Genomic DNA, 26,023 nt, shown 5'->3' with positions numbered 1-26,023 from the left:
GTTGTAAAATGACATACACATTCACTATGTATTTGCCCTGTGGGGGTCCCTTTGAAATCTGTTTACTTGAAATGGCAGGGCCTTTTTTGAATCTCAATAAGTTATTTAGTCAGCACTCACCCACTTATTAACCTCTTAGTAATTCTGGCGGTGCACGTGTCCAGTGGCCCACTGTCCAACCGATTTCACGAAATATTCCAATATATGACAATTTGAAAAAGGGCTACAGGTGAGCCCGAAACGTTATGTCTGTTGTAGATCCTGAAGCCATGTGCAAATAAAGGCTTTTTAGATTATTATCTTGACTGGAGCTGTGTCATATATTGGACTATTTTGAATCTCAGTCCAGTCCTGGGGTAAAACGCACTCCACGCCCTCCCTAGAAAGGTCCACAGGTTGAAAGTACAAACTCATTAGGTTGATAGTAGCCCTATAGCCGTATATTATTTGCTTGTTCTTTCCACAATTTTCCTCTATATGCTTTTTAATGATCCTCTACTCCCCCAGCTTGAAGAGACAAGGAAGAAACTAGCTGTTTTGGAAGCTGAAAATCAAGCTCTGAAATTGTCTAACAATGAATTAACTGAGAAGGCCGCTACCTTAAAAGAGAAGGTAAGGTTGCGATTCCTGCAAATTGGGGGGGGGATAATAAGGCCATTTAGGGAAAGTTCTCAATAGTCCTACATGCCCAACCTTGAAGTATTGTGAAGGCTTATTTGCTATCCTAGGAATTAAAACTCTCTGAATTAGGAGTTACTTGAATGAACAGTTATTTTGCAAAGGGTTTCTGAGCAAATAATGATATTAACATTGTATTATGTTACTGTTTTGCTTTTTTTTTTTAATTCATTTGTGGGATGTGGGACCAACCAAACTTTTTCCCTAAACATATCTCATCCCTTTTCCAGTTATTAAAACAAGATGCTGCCTTGGAAAAGATGCAGCTGGACCTTGAGCAGACAAATGAAGAGCTGGATAGACTAAATACAAGTCATCTGGAAGAGCGGTCTCAGCTTATTTATGACCTACAGAGGTGTGAGAGAGAAATGGACGTCCTACGAGAAGTTTTGCAGGAAAAAGATAAAGAACTAGCGTCCCTTTCCTCCAGCTTGACTGAATACAATGAGCAAGTGGTCATCTTGAAAGAGCAAATTGACTTAAAAAACGAACAGATGAGAGAGATGTCCGATGCCCTTGTGAAAGCAGAGCGGGAAAGTCAGCTTCTGAGAGAGGCACAGACATCGGATACGCTGGAAATGAGCGACAAGATTTCTTCCCTTACAGATCAGCTTAGTGAGATGGATATGGAATTAAATAAAGCAAAATACCTCAGTGAGACAAAAGCTAAGGAAGCAGAAGAACTAATTAGACAAATCAATGAGAACGGCATCACAATTAAGAACCTTCGTTCAGAGATTCAGGCGCAGTCAGCTACGCACAATAACCATGCCATAGAGTGCTCAACACAAATTACATCCCTTAAACAGCAGATTAATGCATCTGTTGCTAAACTCGACGAAACAGAAACAAAATACAGAAAGGAAATCGAAAGCCTAAAATTGCAATTAGAAAGCGATGTTTCGGAGAGAGAAAAGATTGCGGGGCTGCTGGCGGAAAAGAGCAGCCAAGAGCGGAGTTTTGAAAACGAATTGAAGGTGGCAAAAGAGCAATACAACAACTTAGTTTCTGGGATATCAAAAAAAGATGAGGAGATCGAAAAACTCTTGACTGAAGTTGCCGAGCAAAAGAAATTTTGTGATCATCTGAGGAAGGAGCTACAAATCAAAGAGAAGGATGCTTCATCTTTACAGGAAAAGCTTTTAGCAGATATTAAGGACAGGGAGGAGAAACTGAGGGGTTTTCAAGAGAGCACACAGGCTCTTCAGGCGCAACTCAGTGAAAAACTAGATAACATTAATAAATCGGATGCAACCAAGAATGAACTTGTCGAACAGAACAAAATACTTAAAACAGCACTTTCTGAAAAAGACAAAAATCTGGAGGTCCATCTAACTGCTACAGAAGAATGTAGAAAAAGCATTCTTGAGTTGGAACAGCACAACCAACAACTGCTCAATGAGAAGGAACATTTAGCAAAAGAACTCTCCGAGCAAAAGCAATTTTATGATGATCTGAAAAAGGAACTGAACATCAAAGAGGAAAATTCCTTGTGTCTGCAGCAAAAGCTCGAAATGGACATTAATAACAGGGATGAAAAGCTGACGGTTCTTGAAGAGCGCGTGCAAGAACTTCAGAAACAACTTGATGAAGAATTAGAAAACATTCATAATTTGAACACTGCTAAGGATGAACTTGACAAACGGAACAAAATTCTTGAAGTAGCTCTTGCCGAAAGAGAGAAAAATCTATCAGTCCATCTAAACAAAACGGAGGAATGTAGAAAACACATTCTTGACTTGGAGCAGCAGAAACAGCAACTGTACAGCGAAAAAGAACATTTAGTAGAAGAATTGGCCCAGCAAAAGCAGTGTTGCGATCATCTGACTGCCGATCTTCAAGCCACAGAGCAAAAGGCTTCAACTTTCCAGCAAAAACATGAAGCACACCTTAAGGACAGGGATGAACAGCTGAGGGTTCTTCAGGAGAGCACACAAAAGCTTCAGAAGCAGCTTGAGGAAAAAGTAGAACACATTAATACATTGGATGCAGCTAAGAATGAACTGTGTGAACAAAAAAAGAAGCTTGAATCATCTCTTGCAGAGAAAAACGAAAACCTGGGAGTTTATCAGAACTCGGCAGAAGAATTAAGAAGGAACATTGTTGACTTGGAGCAGCAGAAGCAACAGTTGCATAGCGAGAAAGAGCATATAAGGCAAGAACTGAGTGCTAGAGAATCTGCATTGTTGTCCCTGAACCAAGTGCTGCACGACTTGCAGGGGAAAATGTCTGAAATGGAGCTCCTCTTAATGGAAGAGAAGAAATGGGTCTCTCAGCTGACACTGGATAAAGAGGAACTGCAGTTAAAAATCAGTCACATGTCTGAGCAAAGTTTGGAGAGAGATACCGTCATCTCAAAGCAACTGGAAGATAAAGCATTGGAGAGCTTTAGTTTAAAGGACCAGTTATCCGAGGAAAAGCAGAATGCCATAAATTTACTAAATCAGATTCACGTTCAAGAAAATCAGCTAAAGGAGTCTCAAAAACGAGTTCAGCAGAGTGTCGAGGAACTTGAATTAATGAAGGTCGAATATAATACTATCTTTGAAAGTCTCAAGCAAAACGAAGAAAGAAACGTTGAGCTGCAAAAGCATGTTGAAGAGCTGACAACTGCTCTTGGGAGGGAGAATCAAGCACTTAAAGCTGAACTAGAACAATGGAAAGCTAGCTTTGCAGCTCTGCAAAATGAAGAAAATATTCTCAGAGAGGAACACAAAAGAGTTTCCCTGCAGATAACAGAGCTAAGTGCAGAACTTCTGAAGCTGAACGTGGATCGAGACAGACTACAGCAGGAGGCTGTTCAGAAAACCGAAGAAAATGCATCTTTGCTCAAAAGCCTGGACAGTATTAATGTTGTTGCAGATACATTAAAAAGAGAAAAAGAGGAGGCCTTGTCTCTAATAATCAGCACTGAGACCCAACGTGACAGTCTTCAATCACTTCTGCTGCAAAGCCAGCTAGAAACAGACACATTAAAGAAGGAATTAGACAATTTCAAGGCTGACAACGTAAACCTGCATTCTGAGATTGAGCGTGTCAACAATACCTTGGCCAACAAATCGGAAGAAATCCGTGTTTTGACTTCACATTTATCCCAGCAGGCAAACTCAATATCATCTTTGAAAGACCACATTGATACTGTACTTGTTGAAAAGCAGACATTGCTGAATACTGTTGAGGAGAAAGAAACACTTGTTCGCCAGAAGGAAGAACTGATTCAGCTCGCAGAGAAAAAACGGGAAGGTGAAAGTCATTACCTACAGAAAATTTCGGATCTCCAGAATGAGGTGCAAAGTTCAGTCTCCGAACGCATGCAACTGCAGCACACAATTAAAGAGCGGGAAGTGAAACTGACAAATCTAGCGCAGGAACTCAAGTTGTACAAGGATAAAAGTGAGGAAGCACAGCTGGTAAAAGTGCAGTTAGCTGAGCAGGTGGAGGTCATTTCTGATCTTCACTGTCAGATCAAAAGCCTCAGGGAAAGAGAAGATGAATTAAACATAGCTCTGAATGAAAAAGCGGAATCTCTAAAAGAAAAGGTTGATAGTTTTGTAAATCTAAATGCGTTGTATGTAGGTGTCCAGGAAACCTTAGACAATCAGAAAAAGCAGATAGACAGTCTCTTAACCGAGAGTGAAAATTATAAAACACTTTTATCCGAAAAAGACTCCGCAATACAAAAATCAGGAGCCGACTATGAAGAAATCAAAATCAATATGGCCGATAAGGAAAGACTGTGTGAAAACCTAAGACAGCAGGTCGCGGAACTGGAACTAATCAACACAAGTCAGAATAAGGAGTTGAGTGAAATAAATCTTAAAGTGATAGAAAATGGAAATTCCCTCTTGGCCAAAGAGAGCAGAATACAGGAGCTTGCCTACAAAGTAAGCGATTTGGAGTGGTCAGTTGTGGAAAAGGAATCTGCCGTGCAGAACTTGCAGGAGAAATATGCGTTGTTGCATGACTGTAAACTGGAACTTGAGCAATCGGTGGTCGTAAAGGAAGAAGAGATTTCTCGACTTCTGTACACTGCACGGGAGAAAGATGAGCGGTTGCAAGCGACGGAGGCTAACGCTCAAGACGAAATTGGTCTTTTAAGGGAAGAATTACACCGATACACCTCTAACTTAAAGGATACCTCCATCACACTCCAAGAAAAAGATGAAGCTATGCTTCAGAAACAGCAGATGGTTCAGACTATGGAATTACAGCTGAATTCTGTGACGGAAGCGAATGAGATGACCACTTCTCAGCTACATTCCCTAACTCGTGAAAAAGAGCAGCAAAACTTGCTTATACAGCAACTCCAAGAGAAATGTAACTCACAGTCCCAACAAATTATAGACCTTAAGTCTGATGCGGATCTGTTAAACGCTAAATTACTTAAAACTGTCAGTGAGCATGCCCTTCAGAAAGAACAGTATGATTTGCAGGTTCAGTCTGCAAAGCAACAAAGCACCCATTTAGAAAACGAGTTGCAAGCATTGCAGGCAGAAAAGGAGCACTCCATGGGATCTCTGCAAATACAGTTAACCAAGAAAGCAGATGCCATTAAAGAACTCAAGGAAAAACTTGATTTGCATGTAAAGGAAGCGGAAACTCAATTATGCTCCAGCATCCTTCAACTGAAGACCGAAAATTCTGACCTTCAGAAGCAGGTTAGTGCACGGGCTGAAGAGATATTGGCATTGAAACTGAATATAGAAACTCTAGAACATAATCATGCTGAACAGCAGCAACAATCAGAAAATGCATTGCTTAAAGTTAACGAGGAAAACGATACACTTGCTAACCGTAAAGTCAGTTTAGAAAGTGAAATCCAAATGAAAGAAAATATGATGCAAACTTTGCTTAAAGATATGCGTTTTGTAGAAGAGCAATTAAGTATGCTCTGTGACGAAAATCTCCCAGACTGTCCGTCGTTTGGCGATGGTTCCAGTTACAATAGCAAATTAGAAGGGCTTTGTTCTATGTTTTCCGTAGCATTAAAACACAAGTCAGACATGGCAGAGTTAAAGCAAATCCTTGAGACCAAAGATCATGAAATTGATCAAAAGTCAGCATCAGTTCAATCACTTGAGAAAGAATTAGCTGCTGTGCAAGACGAGTTACAAATTTTGAGAGATGGTAGTACGACGGAAAAAGAATTTCTCATGAAAGAAATAGGCGCTTTTAAATTTACAAGTCACCAACAAGAACGCCTTCTACAAGAGAGAGAAGAGATAAACACACTTGTTGCAACCCTTCAGGAGGAGCAAAAGGCTTCAAAAGCTGAGCTTGAAAAATGTTACAGGGCAATAGACAAGGAAACAAATAAGGTGAAGGAGCTTTTAGAGGATGCAAAGAATAAAGAAATGCTCATAGAAAATCTCAGTATACAGCTGAACCAACAGAAGGAGCTGATCACAGCACTAAGTGAACAAATAAAAGACAAAGATGCTTCCATTATGCAAGTCATGGAATCCATGTCTAATGATATAGTCAAGTCTTCCGAAGAGAGAGATACTTTGAACTCGGAGATTCAAAAATTACAGTCAGAAATAAATGGGCTCTCTGAGAAACTGGAAGCTTGTAAAACCGAGTTGCAAAGTTCTCAGGCAACAGTGGCTGAAAAGGAAGTGTCTTTAAGTAATTTGGTTAATGAAAAAGACAAGATGCAGCTTCAATTGGAGAAATTCAGCAAAGAAAAAGAGAACATGAAAAGAAAACTGCAGGCAGCTCTGGTGGTTAGGAAAGATTTAATTAAAAAACTTGAAACTATAGAGAAAACCAAACAAGAGGAAGTAAATAATAAAGACATTAAGATCGAAGAGATCAAGGGTAACGCTGAAGAGCTAAATTCCAAACTAGCCTATGAGCGGCGTCAGAAAGAAGATCTTAAATCTCAAATAGAACATCTCATGCAAGAATCAATGGAGAAAGACAGAAGAACAAGTGAGTTACTTCATGATCTAAATGAAAAAGAAACCCATTTGAAAGAAATACAGGATCAAGCCCTTGTGTTACAGCACCGCCTATCTGAAAAAGAAAACATATGTGAAGAATATAAGCGAGCCGCCCAGGTAAACGAAATTAACATTTCCCAAATTCGTGAAATGAGCGAGAAGATAAAAACTTTGGAGGAGGAAAACTTGCAGCTCCACCAAAATATTGAAACGCTAAAATCCGATCTTGAAAAGAACCAAAACCACATGTCTCCTGTGGAGCCTCAAGCATCAATCAATCCAAACAAACCGGACGATGCTTTGCATCAGGAAAAAACAGTTGTGCACAATAATGTTCATGCATCTCTATTATGCAGTGAGCAAGACACAGATATACCAACCAGGGATGACTATGCCAAACTGCTTGAAGATTTGAATCATGGTGCTAAAGAATTGGAACACCTAAAGACAGAACATGCTGATTTGCAAAAGACATGTCAAACCCTATACAAAGTGAATGAAGAAAGTGAAAAGCAGGTACATATTTTACAGCAGCAGATACATTTTCAGCAAGAGCAGCTGACTAACAAAGAACATTTAGCCGAAACACAGAGACAAAAAATTGAAAGTATTCTACAGGCGTTAAGTAAAAAAGAACAGCATGAAAACATTGTTTTGGAGCTCACGTCGAACATTGAAGAAAAGGATTCACAGCTGGGTCATTTATGCTCTGAAAAGGCAAAGTTGTTAGATGAAAACCAAATGTTAAAGGACAAAATGCAAAAGCTGTTGGCTGAGCATGAAGTAAAACTAGAGGAGGTCCACAACATGAAGAGTGCATTGCAACGGTTAGATCAATATGAAACAGATAAAGAAATGATGGCCACTGAGATTAGGCTACTCCAGCAGAAGCTTGAAAGCTCCCAACTGGTTGTTCAACAGATAGGCCAAGAAAGGGATACATATTTTGAAGCTCAGAGAATGAAGCAAGTAGATATTGAACAGCTGAAAGATGAACTTGTTTTGGCAAGCCAAGATTTGTTGGAAAAGGGTACAGAGCTTGCAAGAGTGCAGGATTTACTTCAGGAAAATATAAGAACTTCCAGCTCTGATGTTGGAGAACTTCAGAACAAATTAACAAAGACTGAACATGAGGCAATAGAACTCCAGAATGCATTTGATAAAATGAAAGAAGAAATGAGCATATATGTTAGTAAACTGGAGAGGGCAAATACTGAAATATTCGACCTGCAATTAAAGTTGAAGGACTACTCTAAGGAAGATGAGACCTTAATACAAAGGAGCAGCACGCAATCACTCGGCATTCACTATGGTGACCTGGAAAATGTTTCTGATGCAGAGCCACAAAGGTGTCATAGTTGCTCAGCAAAGGAAACCATGATTGAAGAGCTCAAGAGGCAGGTTCTGCAGAACTCCAAAGCAATGTCAGAACCCATGCAACAGCAAGAAAGCAAAAGCTCAGAGTTATCGGCCCCCAAAGAGCAATTACAAAGAAAGTTGCAAGCAGCACTTATATCTCGCAAAGAAGTGTTGAAAGAGAGCAAACTATTGAAACAAAACGTAGAATCCCTAAGAGCAGAAATGGCTGGACTTCAGCAGTCCTTTGCTGAAGCCCATGAAAAGAAGAGTTCTGAAATATGTTTACTCTCTCGGGAGAAGGAAGACCTACTTACTGAGAAAAACAAACTTTTATCTGTCAATGAAAATCTTTCTGCAGCCTGTGACAGTCTAAAAACTACAATGGAAACAATAGTTCAGGAAAAGGAAGCTTTTTCCTTCCAGTTAAACTCTCTTAAGGATTCCCAAACCGTTGAGTTGTCTGGATGGAAAGCTAGGCATGCTGAATTAAATAAGGAGTATGAGTCCCTTCTCCAAGCATATGAAAACATTGGTGATGAAATGTATAAAATGAGACAGGTCATAGAAATGACCAAGAAAGAAAAGAATGAACTACTTCGTAGAGGTTATGGCTTCCAGACTGAGAATCATGATCTGGTAATGCAAATTGAAGAAAATAGTGATGAAACAGACAGACTGAGAACAATGCTGGAATGCAGAGAACAAGATATCAAGATGTTAGAGAATGAAGTGGATAGGATTACTGCTTTGGATAAAACACCTGCTGAAGTGCTGCATCGCCTCAAAGAGCTTTCAAATGAAAACAATCAACTCACGGAAGAGAATAGAAGATTGGTAGAAACCTGTGAACTTATAAAGATATCCAGTAAAAGTATTGAGGAGGAAAATAATAACCTGCTGATTAGTAAGAATTCTTTGGAAAACTCACAAATTGAAATGGATGCGTACAAACATGAAATGGAGATTAAGATGTCTGAATTGCTTTCTGTAAAAGAAGAGCTGTCTAAGACAGTTGCCGGGTTGAACATGGAGCTAGCAGAGAGCAGAGATAGCTTGGCTGACGTTTCTACAGAAAGATCTCAAATTGTAGAAGAGCAGGAGAAACTTAAACTTATGCTGAAAGAACAAATGGGTGCTGTCTTGAAACTGGAAAGTGACTTAAATGTCCTGCATTTAGAAAAGATCAACCTTGATGAAAAAGTCAAAATCTTAGAAGACGACAAGTCAATCCTACAAGAGGAAATCGAAAGTGTCCAAGAGCAGTTCTGCAAAGTGAAGAACGAGAAGGAGTTTTTAGAGGCAGACCTACTGAATGCTGCAAGAAACAACAAACAGTTAACGGAAACGTTTAAATCCTTACAAGTACAAACCAATTCCTTAAGTCAACAGGTGGAGTGTCTGAGGTCAGAGAAGAACAACATCATGAGAGAAAAAGAAGAACACCAGTTGCAGATTCTACGTGAACTTGAGCAAAGAGTAAAGTGCGCCCAAGATGACAACTGGGGAACCAAAAGCAAATCCAAAGAGTTGCAAGAACTCCTCAAGGAGAAGCAGCAAGAAATCAGCCAGCTGCAACGAGACTCCATACGATTTCAGGAGCTGATCCTAGATCTAGAGGGATCTGTAAAGGAGTCCAGTACTCAGAATGAAAGTCTCAAGGCGCAACTTGACAAAACTGTAGTCACACTAGAGAGCGTGTGTAAAGAAGCGAGCTCCTTAAATAAGGAGCTTTCAAATAAAAAGCATACGTTGGAAAGTGGTAAGGATCAAATAGCAAGACTAACTGCAGAGCTCCAAGGTGTCAGATCTCTGCTTGTGGAGAGGGGCTTTGAACTGATTGAGGAGCAATCAGGTGAAGTGGATAGAGGAGGGAAATTACCAAGGACAGATAATGGTGATGAATTTGCTTCATATTATAAGGCAAGTAGTGAAGAATACATGTTAATCAAGGACAAGTATGCCTTAAATGGTACCGGAGTTTGGGATGATGGCGCAGAAGGCAGGCTTCAAGAGCTTGCAGAAACTCATCCCATTCAGCAGGCTCAAAAAATACCCAAATCAGAACATCTGTATCATAAACAGTCTGTGGGGAATAACATTGATTTGGAAAGCACAGAGAAGAACCTGCAAGCAGAACTAGCAAAGAAAGAGACTGATTTGCAAGAGATTATGTCAGAGCGAGATAAAATGAGAGCAGATTTAGAAAAGCAGGTGAGCATTTCAGAACACATGAAGCAGATTCTTAACGACAAAGATGCAGAAATATCTATGCTCCTATCCTCTAAAGATGGGCCGATATCTAACTACTTAGAACAAATACAGGGGCAATATCGTAAGCGCCTGGAAGAGTATGAGCAGCAGCTAAATTCCTTCCAAGAAGAGAAGGAAAGGTCAAGAATGGAATACCAGAGGACCAAGAACGCATCAAAGGAGCTGCAAGCAAAGTATGAAAAAGCCATCAATGACAACACACTGATTTCCAGCGAAATTGAGTCCTTCAGAAAGTCAATGTCTTCTCTTCAGTCTGACAGAGACTTGCTCTGCTCAGAATTTAAAGATATTAACGGCCACCATAAGTCTGTAATAACAGAGAAAGAGGGTGTGATTGGGAACACTGTGAGTGAGAACATTCGCCTTAAGCAAGAACTTAGGAATTCGGTCAACCAAATAGATGATCTCAACGCTGAAAATGCTATGTTGGGAGCGCAACTGATTAGATACAGGGAAGATCTCAATCAGGTGCTATCTCTCAAGGACCACCAGTTGAAAGAACTGTTGAGACAAAAACTGGAACATATTAAGAACCTTGAGCAAGAAAAAAGCAGTCTCCAGAGGCAATATCGAGAGGTGCAGAACGCAAGCACATTGCTAAAGCAAGAACTTAGTGACTGTAAGCTTGAGAATGAAAAGTTATCGGATAAAGTAAAGGACCAGGAAGCTCTTATTGCCACCATTAATAAAGAGAAGATTGTCTCCGAATCCAAAAAGAAGGAGTCGGGATCCGCAGTGCAAGAAAAGCTGAGCAGTCTTCAACATGATGTGTCTGAGATAGAAAAAATAGATAATACGCACCCAGGAGAAAGTAATTCCAAACCTATGGAAAATCCAACCGAATTAAAAACCTACTGGGAAATTTGCAATGAGAACAAGGAACTTAAATCTCAAAATGAGTCCTTTGGAAAAGCCATGGCTGCCTTGCAGAATGACAGAGACTCCTTAATCGAGAACTTCAAGGTTCTGCAGTGGAGATACATGTCTGAGCTCAAAGCTGAGAGGCTACGAGGGGACGGCCTCGAGAGGCAGTCAAGTAACTTTAAGTCCCTCGTTTACGGTTTACTGAAAAAGAACTCTCTCCTCGACGACGCTCTAATTGCAGAGGAAAATGCAATTACGCTGGATCAGCTAGCCGCCAAAGTGGATTCCATATGCAGCACCCTTGCAGGCAAAGTATTGGAGGTGAACAGGCTGTCCTCTGAATGCACCGGCTATCAGCAGCAGATCAACGCCTTTGCCAAAGCTATGGCAAGCCTCCAGAACGATCGAGAACGATTACTCCAGGAACTTAAAGTAGGGGCCTCAGCTCATGAATCTAAACAAGCCGGTGAGCCAAACCATGCTACTGAGTCTGAATACCTGACTATGAATATGTCCCAGGCTTCCTCTGGTAAAGACACACAGGTAAGTTCTCTTGCTACATCTGTCATTGGTCTGCAACAACCTGAGCATAGATTTCTGTACAGCTCTAGTTTCTTGTATAGAAATGGCAAAAGGTCAACCAATCAAGTGTTTTCTACCCAACCAGTAAAGATAGGCTTGGGTAGTTCCAGCAGTAGAAAGAGGTGAAAACAAGTTGTTTTAAAATCCTAACCCTTTGTATGTTTTTTATTATTTAGGTTTCCGCCTCAAGCAGCAGCTCCACAGCCGAAAACACTAAATTAAGAACAAAGGTGGCTGAGCTTGAGCGGCAACTGTGGCAAAGCAGAAGCTACCAGGACAAAGCGGAACAAGAGATCAACTCTTACCAGTGTGAGCTGGCGCAGCTAAGGTGAATCTGTTTTTACGTTGCGTTTTTTAAAATGTACAGTCGAGCGTAAATACGCACAAAATAAAGCTCTATTGAAAATAATGGAATACACACTATAGCAACATTCGCCACAAGACGCCAGTATTTGCGTTTTTTAGCAGAAACGCCAATACGCCAAGGAAACGCCATATTATGAACTCTACATGTTTGGAAATAAACTTTGCTGTAATACGCTGGGTATTTTCAACATGGCGGGCAAACTCTAGCGAGATAGATTTTGCATATATGTATTTAGGCCGTTGCATGCTGGTGGCGTTATTATGTTGCATATTAACAGCAGTACGGCTACATTCTGCATGTAAATTGTTTTCTACTTGGCTTTTTTTTTTTTTTTGCAAAACTTTATTAAAGTTCTTTTGAGTGAAATTGTAGGGAATGAGAAAAAACTGAAATGCACGTTGGGAAAAGAAAACTACCCAGGGCAACCCCAGTCATGGGGTTTGGGTTAATCATATGCAGTAGGGATGCACCTTAGGGATGGAAAGGGGAAAACCTTTTTTACTTCCTTGTTTTGTGACAAAAAGTCACGCGATTTTCCTCCCCGCCCCTAATTTGCATATTGAAATTAGGATTCTGATTCGGTTCAGCCGGGCAGAAGGATACGGCTGAATCCTGCTGAAAAAGGCCGAATCCTGGCTGAATCTCGATCCGCATCCTGGATTCAGTGCATCTAATAATGCATGTTTAGGGTGGAATAGGCACTACCCAGGGTCCCAGCTGACTGGTGGGCTCATTGGCATTCATTGGTGGATGGGTAGAATATTTGCAGGACGCGCACTCCTGGGACACCAACACGAATCGCTCGTCTCCAAATGTTTTAAAAAGGTAAACTCTTTATTAAGACATACGATCAATCAAACAACTATAGCGTCTGAGGTCTGACGCGTTTCGTGACAATACACTTCCTCAGAGACCTCCTTGGTGGATGGCCCTGTTAACATTATAGCATTGGCATAATTCCCAACTGTCAGTCCCGATTTTGACAGCTCATCCCGCAGTCCTGGGTTTCTTAATGAAATGTCCCGATTTTCTCTTTGACCTCCTGCACTGACGCCAGAAAATGATACAAAGTTTCTGAAACTTGATTAAAATAAGAGGCTTTTGGGCATAGAGCCCAGAACAGCCAGCGGCTGCAATTAGATAATTTTGTAACAATTTAAGATAAGCAAAGATAAAATTGAAACTATTTAAAATAAGCAGGTCTCCTGGGAGAACTGTGACTTGCAGCTTAAAGGAGAAGGAAAGCTACAGAGGCATTTTATTGCCAATATATTAGCCACAATAGTGCACGCTAGAATGCTATATTTATTCTGTAGAATGTTTTACCATACCTGAGTAAACAGCTCTAGAAGCTCTCTGTTTGTTTAGGATAGCAGCTGCCATATTAGCTTGGTGTGAAATCACTTTTGCCCAAGTCTCTCCCTGCTCACTCATAGCTCAGGGCTCAGATTACAGCAGGGAGGGAGAGAGGTGCAAACTGAGCATGCTCAAGCCCAAGCCCTGGAGGTTTAAGCTGAAACCAGGAAGTCTGATACAGAAGCCCATGAGTACACAATAGAAGGAAAGAAATGTGCTGTTTCTTTTGACAGAGGACTCAGAGCAGCATTACTTTGAGGGTTTACTGGTGTATTTATATAGACCTTTCTGATAAAGCTTACTTACCTCTAACCTTTCCCTCTCCTTTAAAGGGCAATTCACCTTCATTAGCAAAACTATCATACCACATAAAACTTTGCACTAAAACTCCCAGAAATGCATTCAAACTTTCATAACCTGCCGAATTTTGTAAAATTTACATGTTAATTAGGGGGTGTGACTATAAAATGGAAAGTGGGCAAGTTTTTGTCCCTCTTTTCCGTTTTTCACATGTGGGGAGATATGTTATCAGACCCCATTTTTACTGATATCTGTTCTGCGCCTACCACCTTTACTAAATATTAACTGGCCATCTCTGGGCAAGTTAATATTTACATTCATTTAAAACTCATCTCTGGGAAAAGTCAAAGCAAAACCCCCAATAACGCCCTTAAAGGACCAGTAACATCAAATTGTTTTTAAAAAAAATTTTTTTAGTAGACAACGAAAAAAAAACACAAAGGCAAATGAAACTTTGAAGTCTTAAGAAATAACTTGCCGAAACTCCACTTGCGCTCCTCTTCAGAAAAGGCGATCCATCGTGTGGCGCTCGATTTCTCCTCCCTGCCTTCCTTATAGGAGATAGCCAGAGAGGAGAAATCGAGCGCCGCACGATGGATCCGTCGCCTTTTCTGAAGAGGAGTTTCGGTAAGTTATTTCTTGATAAAGACTTCAAAGCTTCATTTGTCTTTGTGGGTTTTTTTTCTTTGTTTACTAATGAATTTAAAAAAAAAAATTGATGTTACTGGTCCTTTAATGCGGTGAAAGGCCAATGAAAAACATTTTCTTAAACCTTTAAAGCCAGCAACTTGACCTTTATTAAATGAGTTTATCCATCTCCAGTAGGTTCAGGCCCACAGCCGCAATCAGCCAAGAAATAAATTGCCGTGACCTTTCCCTTTGCCCCCCAACTGCGCAGTATCCTGAATACAAGTAATGTCATCCATGTCAGTTGTGCGGGGATTAGGATGAGCTTTATACACACACACACATCTTTTCTCCGTTTTGAAATAAAATAACCTGTAAATACCTGCCCGATGACTGGTGCAGGAAGGAGACTCATCCAGTTATCAACTGTTGCCTCTTGGAATAAAAAGCTTTAGAAAGGAAAGACAAACAAAAAGCAACACTTGTCCCTTGGCTTTTAGGGCTATGTCTCCACCAGCAGGGGTAGGGTGGGACTGTTTTTAAACAGAGAAAGTGACTTTTTAAACCACATCTTTCCCTTAGATCTGAAAAGAACCTGCTTGTGACTGAAGTGCAAGCCCTTCAACATCGCTCTAACACGAGCCTTGCAGAGAAAGATCGCCAGATTGCAGAATTCTCCCAAATGCACAAAGGCACCGCTCTGGTTCCCAGCACATTGTATGGCACAAAGGTAAGAACAGGGGGTTGAAAAATGACTTCTTATGAGTGTGTTTCATTTTAAGTGCGTGCATCCAATTATACAGAAAATAGTCACAATACTACTAATCTGCTTTCTTGCAATTGCCATTAGTCCAGTAGCTACGCTGCATTGCTTTAAAGGAGAACTAAAGCCTAACTAAAGAAGTAACTAGAAATGTTGTACATGATGTTTTGTGCTTCTGTACCAGCACAAGGCAACCACAGCCCTTTAGCAGTAAAGATCTGTGTCTCCAAAGATGCCCCAGTAGCTCCCCATCTTCTTTTCTGCTGATTCACTGCACATGCTCTGTGCTGCTGTCACTTACTGAGCTTAGGGACCCACTCACAATATACAGTACAAATAGAATAGAAATGTCACAATATAAGGCTGATTAGTAATTAATACAGATAATTACTACATGGCAGCACAGAAACAGTGCAATTAGCATCAGAATTGAATAATCAGCAAACCTGTAGCATCAGCTTATATTACAGCCAGGGAAGCTCATTTTCTGATGGATAATTAGTGACGAGCCCTAAGCTTAGCTTCTCAACAGCCAATCAGAGCCCACTGAGCATGTGAGTGTCACAGACACTTTCCAAGATGGTGACCCCCTGTGACAAGTTTGAAGTCCTGGATCATTGCTGCTATTGACAAGCTGAAACTTTAGCCTCGTGCAATAAGTTCAGTATATAAAGTATGGCACTTTTGGCCATATTCATTTTTAGGTTTTAGTTCTCTTTTAAAGGAACGAGTACCAATCTATCATGGATTTTGTTAGACCCTATGGATTGTCCGGCCATTCCCATTAAAGCCATTGTAAGACATAAGCAGTCACGATGCTTTTCAACCTGCTGTAATATGCCTACAGAGGAAAAGCCCCATATCCAAAGCCCCCCTAGGGCACTTAAGCCTGACCTGAGCCAAAAAAGGATCTCACAACAGATATCATCACAAAACATGGCCGATAACAGATGAGGGTTGCTGTTTTTGTTACAGGAGGTGGAGAGGGTTGCCTTAGTAGGAAGTACAGCCGGCACAGAGAAGGTGAAACCATCTATGGATGTCAGTGGTCAGCCAGAGATTCAGAGATACCTTCAGGAGATAAAGGAGAGAGACCATCTCATACAGCAGATCAACTCCAAGGTGACCTCTTGAGACCTGTGATTCTTAAGATATAAAAACTGCCGACATACAATGTCAGGAGATTATTGACCCCTTCGACGGGCCTCCCTGATCTATATCTGTCCGAAAAAGATATCTATCGGACAGGTTTAAAAATCCTGTTGGAGTGAGGACCACATTGGCTCGTTGATGAGATCCTTGCTCCGACCTATATTCCAGTCATTGAGATCCAATTGTTGGGCCCTAGGGCCCAGGATCTGATCAGCCTATCGCCCACCTCAAATTGGGGCATATTGGGATCTTTGCATGTATGACCACTTTAGTGTTGCTCCACGATTTCCATCACAATGATTCCGCTATGGACTTATCATAGCTGCATCCTCCTGCCTTTTCAAGATACAACTATAGATCAGCGCCACAAGCTATGGAAAAATTCAGTGCAGTCCCCAAAGTGTTACAGCACTAATCTGTGTGTATCTTGATTTGGTAATCCAGTGGAGGAACGATGAATAAAGATCCGCAAAGTCCAAAACAAGTTTGATGACTGGCCCATTCTCTGCAGGAGTGAGGGGGAGCTTGGCACAATACAAATGTTGCTATATTTTATATAGAGGGGTAACATATTCTTTAGTGTTCTATTTGGGATTATAATTCAATTACATTAGTCCCTGCCCCGATCTTATTAGCGTGCCATTGTATAATGGTACAGCTGTAATCTAATAAAAGTTTATTGCCATCTATTATACTACAGACAGGTTTTAGGGTCAACGTGAGAGGCTTTAGCTCTATTTTGACTTTCTGGCAAAGAAAATGTTAGGCCTGAGCCTTTAAATTCTCTAAGCTTCATCATAGCCATGTTGGCATTTGTTAATATAGTAACATGATAAACCTTTATTGTAGGTGTGTGTTTGTTTTTACACCAAAGCGTAAACATGTCTTAAATCTTGATTTCCTCTCTCCACAAGAGGGAGCTCTCTCACTGCACTGCCCCTATATCCTTGCCAGTCCCTACCATGATGCCCTGAATGGCAAAACAGTTGGATTTTCCTGCATGCATATTCATGTTCTGCTATACGGGCAGCTAAAGTATAACTGAAATTTTTAGGTGTTAATGTGTTTTTATTTCTTGCAAAATGATAGTTCCTTTTTTTTGTATATTTGGCATACAAGCTGAGTTTAAAGGGAAAGTTGGATAATTAGTACGGCAGCTTGTTTTCCCTATAGCTATTGTTTTATCATTGGAGTTTAGCTATTGGCCCGGAGTAATCAGACCCTGCGGCTGCAGGGGGGCCAGTAGGTATAAGGGGCCCTAATTAATGGGCAGCTGCAACATATATTGGTAAAACATAACATCCTCTGTATATGTTGGGGGCCCTTAAATTAATTTGCTGTGGGGCCCAGTAGCATCTAATTACGCCCCTGGCTATCGGTTAACTTTTCTATTACTCAGTTAAATATGTAGGGTAGGGATGCACCCAATCCACTATTTTGGAATCGGCCGAATCCCCGAATCCTTTGCGAAAGATTCGGCCGAATACTGAACCGAATCCGAACCTGGGAAGGGGAAACATTTTTTTCTTCCTTGTTTTCTGACAAAAAGTCACACGATTTCCCTCCCCGCCCCTAATTTACATATGCAAATTAGGATTCAGATTTGGTTCGGCTGGGCAGAAGGATTCGGTCGAATCTGAATCCTGCTGAAAAAGGCCGAATCCCGAAAAGAAACCTGGATTTGGTGCATCCCTAATGTGGGGGGATGCTTTAGTTTTCTTTTCCTATTGTTCCTATTTCAGCTTATCTTATGTTCATGCAATGAATGCTCACATTTCAGGCAATGGAATCGGTGCAGATGAACGCAATGCTGTCGGCCCAGCTGAATACGGTCACCCAAGGACTGAAGGATTCTCAGATGAGATACAGCGACCTGCAGAATCACTACTACAAACTTCAGAGGGACCTCCAGGCATTGCAGGTTACTAATCAGGTGGGTCGTCAACTTTTCCTTTTGTCTATTGGTCAGGCTTAAGTTAAAGGGGTGGTTTACCCTTTAGTATGTTATTGAATGGCCAATTCTAAGCAACTTTCCAATTGGTCTTCATTATTTATTTTGTATCGTTTTTCAATTATTAGCCTTCTCCTTCTGACTCTCTTCAGCTTTTAAATGGGGGTCACTGACCCCATCTAAAAAACAAATGCTCTGTAAGGCTTCAAATTTATTGTTATTGCTACTTTTTAGTACTCGTCTTTCTATTCAGGCCTCTCCTATTCATATAGAAACAGATATAATTACCAGCTTGCACACCCTGGCTCTCCAAATCGTATATTGCCCGGTGCCCGGCCGAGAGGGCTTCGGAAACCCACAAACTTCAGAATAAGTAATTCAAGTTGACAAAGGGGATCACGCCCTAAACGTTGCATCACGCAAATAAAATACAGCAAGGGTTGTCCCTGCTTGCAACTAAGACCTGTGTGCCGGTGGAATTACTTACTCTCCTATTCATATTCCAGTCTCGTATTCAAATCACCGCCATTTCCCTAAAGTTTAAAAACAATAATGGATCATTAGTATAACAATACAGTGAAAAAACAGAAAGTGAAATGCGATAGGGAATAAAACAGAAGGAAGTTGGGTGACGAGGATGATGAAGGGGAACAAAACGGTGTGTCTGGGAATGGCAGTTTTAGTTCCTCCATCAACATATTCTGCATTTTAGAATCACAGACGCCATTGTCGGTTGGTACCTGCTGGGGGTGTGTAGGTTGTCTATGGCCTAGCTCATACAATAGTTGAACTGCATGTTTCTATAGAATTATAATTTATGGTTTGATTTAGACCTATGGGAATACAGGACCATAATTCTCGTATCTCCCACCGCAGAAGAAGAGCATGAGGGCCAAACATAGGCTGCTTTGTCCAAAACCCTAATTTATCTTTGACCCTGATATTATTATTCACTCTAGAGTGACATCCAGGCTCAAGTTCCCCCTGGTGCTCCTCAGGAGAGAGCAAGTGTCCTGGTGGAAATAGAAAATTCTGAATTCATCGACCTACGAAGAAGGTTTGTGAATCTCAATTCTCTCTCCCTCTCTCTAATTAGCTGTTCTGTTATAGCATGAAGCTCTCACTTTTCATCTTGTATAATAATTAGGGATGCACCGAATCCGGGATTCGGATTCAGCCTTTTCGGCCGAATCCTTGTGCCTGGCCAAACTGAATCCGAACCCTAATTTGCATATGTAAATTAGGGACAGGAAAGAAAATCACATGACTTTTCGTCCAAAACAAGGAAGTTTATTTTTTTAGCCAATTTTTCCTTTCCCAACCCTAATTTGTTTATATGCAAATTAGGATTTGGTTTGGTATTGGGCAGAACCTTTCATGAAGGGTCCAGGAATTAGGCCAAATCCCAAATAGTGGATGGAGTGCATGCCTTTTAATAATGATACAGGGTTACAACATTCTGCCACTCGTTTGAGGAATAACATTATTGGTGCAAGAATTCCTTGCTTATTCCTCGAAGGTTTCAATTCAATTTCCGGCAGAATCTAATCACTAATACGCTCAAGCCGTTTTTAACCCTTTTGCCCCAAAAGATCTCCTGTGTTCCCATTGGATAAGAATTGGACGGTGTTGCTTCTGGTCTGCTAGAATATCCCTTCAGCACAAGGCTGCGGCTTCAGCAGATCAAGGACAATTCTTCTACCTCTGATTTGATCCACCACTTTGGCCTATGGGATGATGACCTCAGCTTTGGCTTTTCTATAGCCGCCTTTAAACACTCCTCGGCCTTATAATTGTGTGTTTGTCTGCTCTTTGCTTGATCTAGGCTTGTGGAGAGTGAGCATCTGTACGACACCATTCAGCAAGAGCTGTCACATCTGTCGGAGAGATTAGCAGAGGAAAGGGCACTGAGAGAGGCGGCTGAAGATGCTCTGCAGCTTGCAGAGCAACAGAACAAAAGGTCTGCTATACCCCGTTTTCTGCTGCTGTCTTTCTTAGAGTAAATGAAAAATCAAAATGGGAAGAGACCCGCTATTGGTAAAGCAGTAGCCCAAGTAATATTTAAAATTAAAAAATCTTTATTAGGACATGCATTAGCCTAACGCGTTTCGTGCCAAAGTGGGCACCTACTCAGTCCGTCTTTTAAAGGGATAATGACCGATAAAATGTACATGCAAAGCCTTGCCCAATAAAGGAGAAGCTTGTTACATGGTTATAAGCCAATAAAAATGTGCTAAATGAATTACATCACACAAATCATGTCCATCAAATCATGCTGTGTTTCTTACCCTTTATTTTCAGGGACTCTGCTTTGCAACCTAAACATTGGTTTGTAACCAGTTACGCACCCCTTTTTATTTATTCATTTCTTCTGTTGGAGGAAATGTATTTGTATTGCGTGGGGTTCATATTGACCGACCCAACATGGGGTCATTTGACTGTAGTTGTACCACCGACTACTTGGTACAGGTATGGGACCTGTTATCCAGAATGCTCAGGACCTGGGGGTTTTGGGATAAGGGATCTTTCCGTAATTTGGATCTTCATGTGTTAAGTCTACTAGAAAATCATATAAGTAGTAAATAAACCCAATAGTCTGTTTTTGTTTCCAATAAGGATTAATTATATCTTAGTTGGGATCAAGTACAAGCGACTGTTTTATTATTACTGACAAAAAGGAAATCAAAATTTGGAGTATATGAATAAAGGGATGCACAAAACAAGGAAGTAAAAAATGGTTTCCCCTTCCTACCCCTAATTTGCATATGCAAATTCAGATTCAGTTCTGTTTTTTAGCCAGGATTCTGCATTTTTCAGCAGAATTCGGCCTTTTTCAACAGGATTGAGATTCGGCCGAATCCTTCTGCCCGGCTGAACCGAATCCTTATTTACATATGCAAATTAGGGGCTAGGGAGGGATATCACATGACCTTTTTGTCACAAAACAAGGAAGTAAAAAAATATTTTCCCCTTCCCACCCCTAATTTGCATATGCAAATTCAGGTTCTGTATTCGGCCAAATCTTTCCCTTAGGATTCGGAGCTTCGGTCGAATCCAAAATAGTGGATTCGGTGCATCCCTAGAATAAAATGGGAAACGTTCTGGATAACGGGTTTCCAGAAACGACACCTGTCCTGGTGTTTTGGGGGTTTTTTCCCCCATCCATGGGTCACTCGTCAGTTGATAACAATTCCTGGCTGTCTGATATCCATTTGGACATTGTTAGGGTTTGCCTAAAAACTCAGCCAATGAGTGAAGTCCAACCACATCACTTGTGTGACCCAATTTTAGGCTTAATGATATGTTCATTCAGGAACCCACTAAAGAGACAGCAGATCTCAGCATGACAAGTTTGCCATTAGTCTCCTTGGCATTTTTACAAAGCCGAGCCTTCATGATTTTCACACCAAAATTTCCTCCTCTTATCCCAAATTAGAAAATATCAGTGAATGAACAGCAGATGCTTCAAACCCACACACAACTTGGAGATGATCTATTTCTTGTTTTATTTTAGCCTGGAAATGAAGACTTCATCCAGAGATTACGAGTTCTCTCTTCAGATGGAGTCGGATGATGAACGGGAAGCGTTGATAATTGATCCTGCGCAGCATGTCATGGTTAGAAAGGTTAGTGTAAAACACACACGAGTCGATCCCAAGGGAGCGGCTGCTGCATCGGAATTTACATCATTTCCATTTGATTCCTGCCGCGATGGGTAAATGTCCTAAATATTCTTTTCTCTAGGAATAATCTTAGGGGGACACAGGAACTTCCACAAATAGTAAAGGGGTTATTCACCTTTAAATTAACTTTTAGTGTGATGTATATTAAGAGCATAATATTCTGAGACAATTTGCAATTGGTTTTCATTTTTTATTATTTGTGGTTTTTGAGTTATTTAGCTTTTTATTCAGCAGCTCTTCAGTTTGACATTTCAGTCTGGTTGCTAGGATCCAAATTACCCTAGCAACCATGTACTCTTTTGAATAAGAGTCTGGAATATACAGTAGAGGCCTGAATAGAAAGATGACTAATAAAAAACAGCAATAACAATACTAGGGATGCACTGAATCCAGGATTCGGTTCAGTATTCAGCCAGGATTCGGCCATTTTCAGCAGGATTTGGATTCGGCCGAATCCTTGTGCCTGTCCGAACTGAATCCTAAACCTTAAAATCATGTGACTTTTTGTCACAAAACAAGGAAGTAAAAAAATATTTAGCTGCACACGTTCTCTTTTTCCCCTCCCAGTCACTGATTTGCATATGCAAATTACAGTTCGGTATTCAGCCGATTCTTTCACAAAGGATTCGGCCAAATCCAAAAAAGTGGATTTGGGGCATCCCTCAACAATACATTTGTAGCCTTACAGAGAATTTGTTTTTAAAAAAAGACCAGTTGAAAAGTTGCTTAGAATCAGTAGTTTTGTGACATTCTAAAAGTTGACTTAAAGGTGAACCACCCCATCATTAAGGGGGGTCCTTTCGTAAAGTCCGAATGCCAAAAACTATAAAATCCCAACTTTTAGTGGAAAAAAAAACTTCGAAAAACTGGTAGGTTCTAATTTTTGTACGTTTTTCGTGATGTAACCCGCACTATAATTTTTTGGGAAAATGTATTGATAAATAAGGGGAAATAACCCGTGCGGAGTATATTTCAGAAAAAAATTAAATATCTTCCGATTTTGATAAATAACCCCCTAAATGTTATGACTTAAGGGGCCTGTTCTGTAAAGTGTTTTTGGTTAGGACTTATCTATATGTTAATTTAATTTATTAAGTGTGAGATATGAAACCTAAAGGAGAACTAACCCTCCCCTGCCACCGTAGAATTTTATCTTTTAGCACAACCACAAAAGGTGGCTCATTGGTGGCCCTTTGAAAACACCAGGTATCCCCTTTACATTGTCACAATGTTCTCAGTTGGTGGTTGCCATCTTCAGCCACTTTGCACCCCGTTTTGGGCTTTCTGGTGGCGATCACTGACCAGGATCATCCCCAGTGGATGCCAAGTACAGCTTTCAGTGCTTTTTCCTGGCTTGGCAATCTCAGCCAGGAAGCCAAAAACCTCATGTGATGCAGCCACCAACCTTCTAGACTCAAGGTATGGGGAAGCTTTTGGGTTTTTCTTTCCCCAAGTGGTGGCCTTAAAGAATAAGTAAACCTTTAAAATAAGTGAATGTAAAATTGATGAGGGGGCTGTTCTAAGAACTTTTGCAATTTAGATTCATTATTTATTTTCTTTTTATTCCAAGATATTAAGGGATACATGTACTGTTAATATTAGGGATGCACCGAATCCAGGATTCGGTTCGGGATTCGGCCAGGATTCGGCCTATTTCAGCAGGATTCGGATTCGGCTGAATCCTTCTGCCTGGCCGAACCGAATCCAAATCCTAATTTGCATATGCAAATTATGGACGGGGAGGGAAATCACGTGACTTTTTGTAAGAAAACAAGGAAGTAAAAAATATTTTCCCTTCCCACCCCTAATTTGCATATGCAAATTAGGGTTCGGATTCGGTTCGGTATTCGGCCGAATCTTTCACAAAGGATTCGGGGGTTCGGCCGAATCCAAAAAAGTGGATTCGGTGCATCCCTAGTTAATATGAATGAATTGTGTTACAACCGCACCACCTGCTGGTCATTTTCTGACCAGTCTGACCACCAAGTAGTCAAGGAAGTTGTCAGGAGAAAGAAAGAGGCTGCTCTGATGATCTTCTGGTTAGGAAAGATTTGTGAAAGTTTTCTAATTATTTTCCTAAGCAGAAGAACATCAGAGCAGCCTCTTTCTTTCTCCTGACAACTTCCTTGACTACTTGGTGGTCAGACTGGTGGGAAAATGACCAGCAGGTGGCGCTGTTGTAACAAAATTAATTTATATTAACAGTACATGTATCTCTTAATATCTTGAGGAAAAAATAAAATAAATAATAAATGTCAATTGCAAAAGCTCATCGAATAGCACCCTCATCCATTTTACATTCACTTATTTTAAAGTTTTTTTTTATCCTTTACCCTAATTGCAGATAAATTCTACAGTGGGAGGGCTTTAATCAAGGCCCCTCCCCCTTGAGAAAACGCTACTAAAAATAAGCAGTGCTGTCCAATATCTGATATACTGAATATTCCGGTATCATGTAATATAAATATTCTATTTTCCCCCCTAGATGAAAGGAGGAGCACTTTCTCTACGGAGGTGGTTGCGTGGTCGAAGCCTGTACTGTTCCAAGTTGTTGACGTCCAGGTCGAAAACCCGTTACCTTTTCCTGGGATACCTGTTGGTGTTACACGCCGCCGTCCTTATGTGCCTGACTGGTGTGCTATAGTCAGGCGTCGGTTCCAGGCTTGTGCGGTTACTCGAGGGTTAACTGAACAGGTATTATGTCTCGATTTTGGGACAGGCTCTGCAACACAAAGGATTTTGCACTGCATAGAGGAATGAGCGGTACAGGAGTGCGGGACACTGCGGGTTATCACTACTGACTTTCGCATGCAGGGTGACGAGTTCAGGAGGAGGGGATTGTGGGTAATACAGGTGCAGCTGCTTCACACTCACTACAGGTTATGGGTCAGTACAGACTGGTAAGCAGAGCAATGTATATATATATATATATATATATATATATATATATATATATATATATATATATATTAGCTCAGCTCATGCATCTCTCCTCCTTTACCCTCAGTATTCTGCTGCTCGAATGCCCTGCACTGGGTGTGATTGTACATAGAACACTGTAGAGACTGTAACTAAGACTTCTGTATATCTCGGTTGTGCTATAATAGATTCTATTATATTTGCTAAAAGAAATTCTAGCTCCTACTGTATAGAAATTGCTGCTTTTTCGGGTGTTTGTGGATGATTACTACTTGAAATGGTGGGGGAGGGGGGAAATATTTTCTTCTCTATGCAGATATTATTATAAAAGTCTAAAGGGGGGGCGGATTGGTGCGTTTCCCCGCCTTCCAGGTGCAAAGAACGACAACTCTACGAAGAACTTTTAATTGAAAGTTATAGTTGAAAAGAGGGCCATGCATTAAAGGGATACTGACATCATAGCAGTTACCAGTGAGAGCAGCTTTGCAGATTGGCCTGATGAATCCTGGGCTGTACGCAATATATATTCGTCTGCCGCCCTTAAATGTAGAACATCGATCTACACTGTTGTAGGTAAGTGTAGGGGGGCGATATCACTCCAACTTGCAGTACAGCAGTAAAGAGTGACTGAAGTTTATCAGAGCACAAGTCACATGATTGGGGGCAGCTGGGATACTGACAATATGTCTAGCTCCATGTCAGATTTCAAAATTAAATATAAAAAAATCTGTTTGCTCTTTTGAGAAACGGATTTCAATTCAAAATTCTGCTGGAGCAGCACTATTAACTGATGCGTTTTGGGGGTAAAAAATTTTTTCCCATGACAGTATCCCTTTAATACACTTTCAAAGCCCCTATTTCTCCGAAACGCCAGCACCAATACAGTTATTTTGATCACCGTATCCCTTTAAGGACTTGGACCCAAACAAAGTCCCATGCCCTCTGCCATGGGGTCTTTCTTTGCTCCTTAGTGTGTGACGGGGAAACTTAAAGTGCAATAAAAAACAAATTCCTTTATTGATCTGTTGGTTTCTCAACTGAAAATAAACCTTTAAACCAGCCGGTGCTTGTGTCCCAAATCTCTGGCTTACCTGTTCCAGGTCCTTTGTGCTTCTGAAGGCTCAGTGAGGCTGCAATTTTGTGCTTATTGATATGTTCTCTTATTTAAACCGGGTTGCTAGGGTAAACTGGGCCCTAGCAACCAGA

The 26,023-nt window shown here is 40.8% G+C and overlaps 1 protein-coding gene across 10 annotated transcripts in view; it reads left to right on the top strand.

The window, feature by feature from the left end:
• The window catches only part of XB1001290.L (provisional ortholog of golgin B1 L homeolog), a 74,636-nt gene extending 49,822 nt beyond the window's left edge, over positions 1-24,814 (top strand). For all 10 annotated transcript variants that reach the window (XM_018257368.2, XM_018257369.2, XM_018257372.2 and 7 more), the window contains 10 exons: positions 508-612; positions 909-11,660; positions 11,876-12,027; positions 14,932-15,079; positions 16,088-16,234; positions 18,045-18,197; positions 19,175-19,272; positions 20,041-20,175; positions 21,730-21,841; positions 24,384-24,814. In XM_018257368.2, coding sequence (XP_018112857.1) covers positions 508-612; positions 909-11,660; positions 11,876-12,027; positions 14,932-15,079; positions 16,088-16,234; positions 18,045-18,197; positions 19,175-19,272; positions 20,041-20,175; positions 21,730-21,841; positions 24,384-24,542 — 11,961 coding nt within the window. In that variant the 3' untranslated portion in view covers positions 24,543-24,814. The remainder of the gene's footprint in view (positions 1-507; positions 613-908; positions 11,661-11,875; positions 12,028-14,931; positions 15,080-16,087; positions 16,235-18,044; positions 18,198-19,174; positions 19,273-20,040; positions 20,176-21,729; positions 21,842-24,383) is intronic.
• The last annotated feature ends 1,209 nt before the right edge of the window (positions 24,815-26,023 follow it).

This window comes from Xenopus laevis, chromosome 4L, assembly GCF_017654675.1.
Source record: "Xenopus laevis strain J_2021 chromosome 4L, Xenopus_laevis_v10.1, whole genome shotgun sequence".
Taxonomy (NCBI): domain Eukaryota; kingdom Metazoa; phylum Chordata; class Amphibia; order Anura; family Pipidae; genus Xenopus; species Xenopus laevis.
Note: the sequence above shows the minus strand (reverse complement) of the source record. Positions and strands in the feature narration are given on the sequence as shown.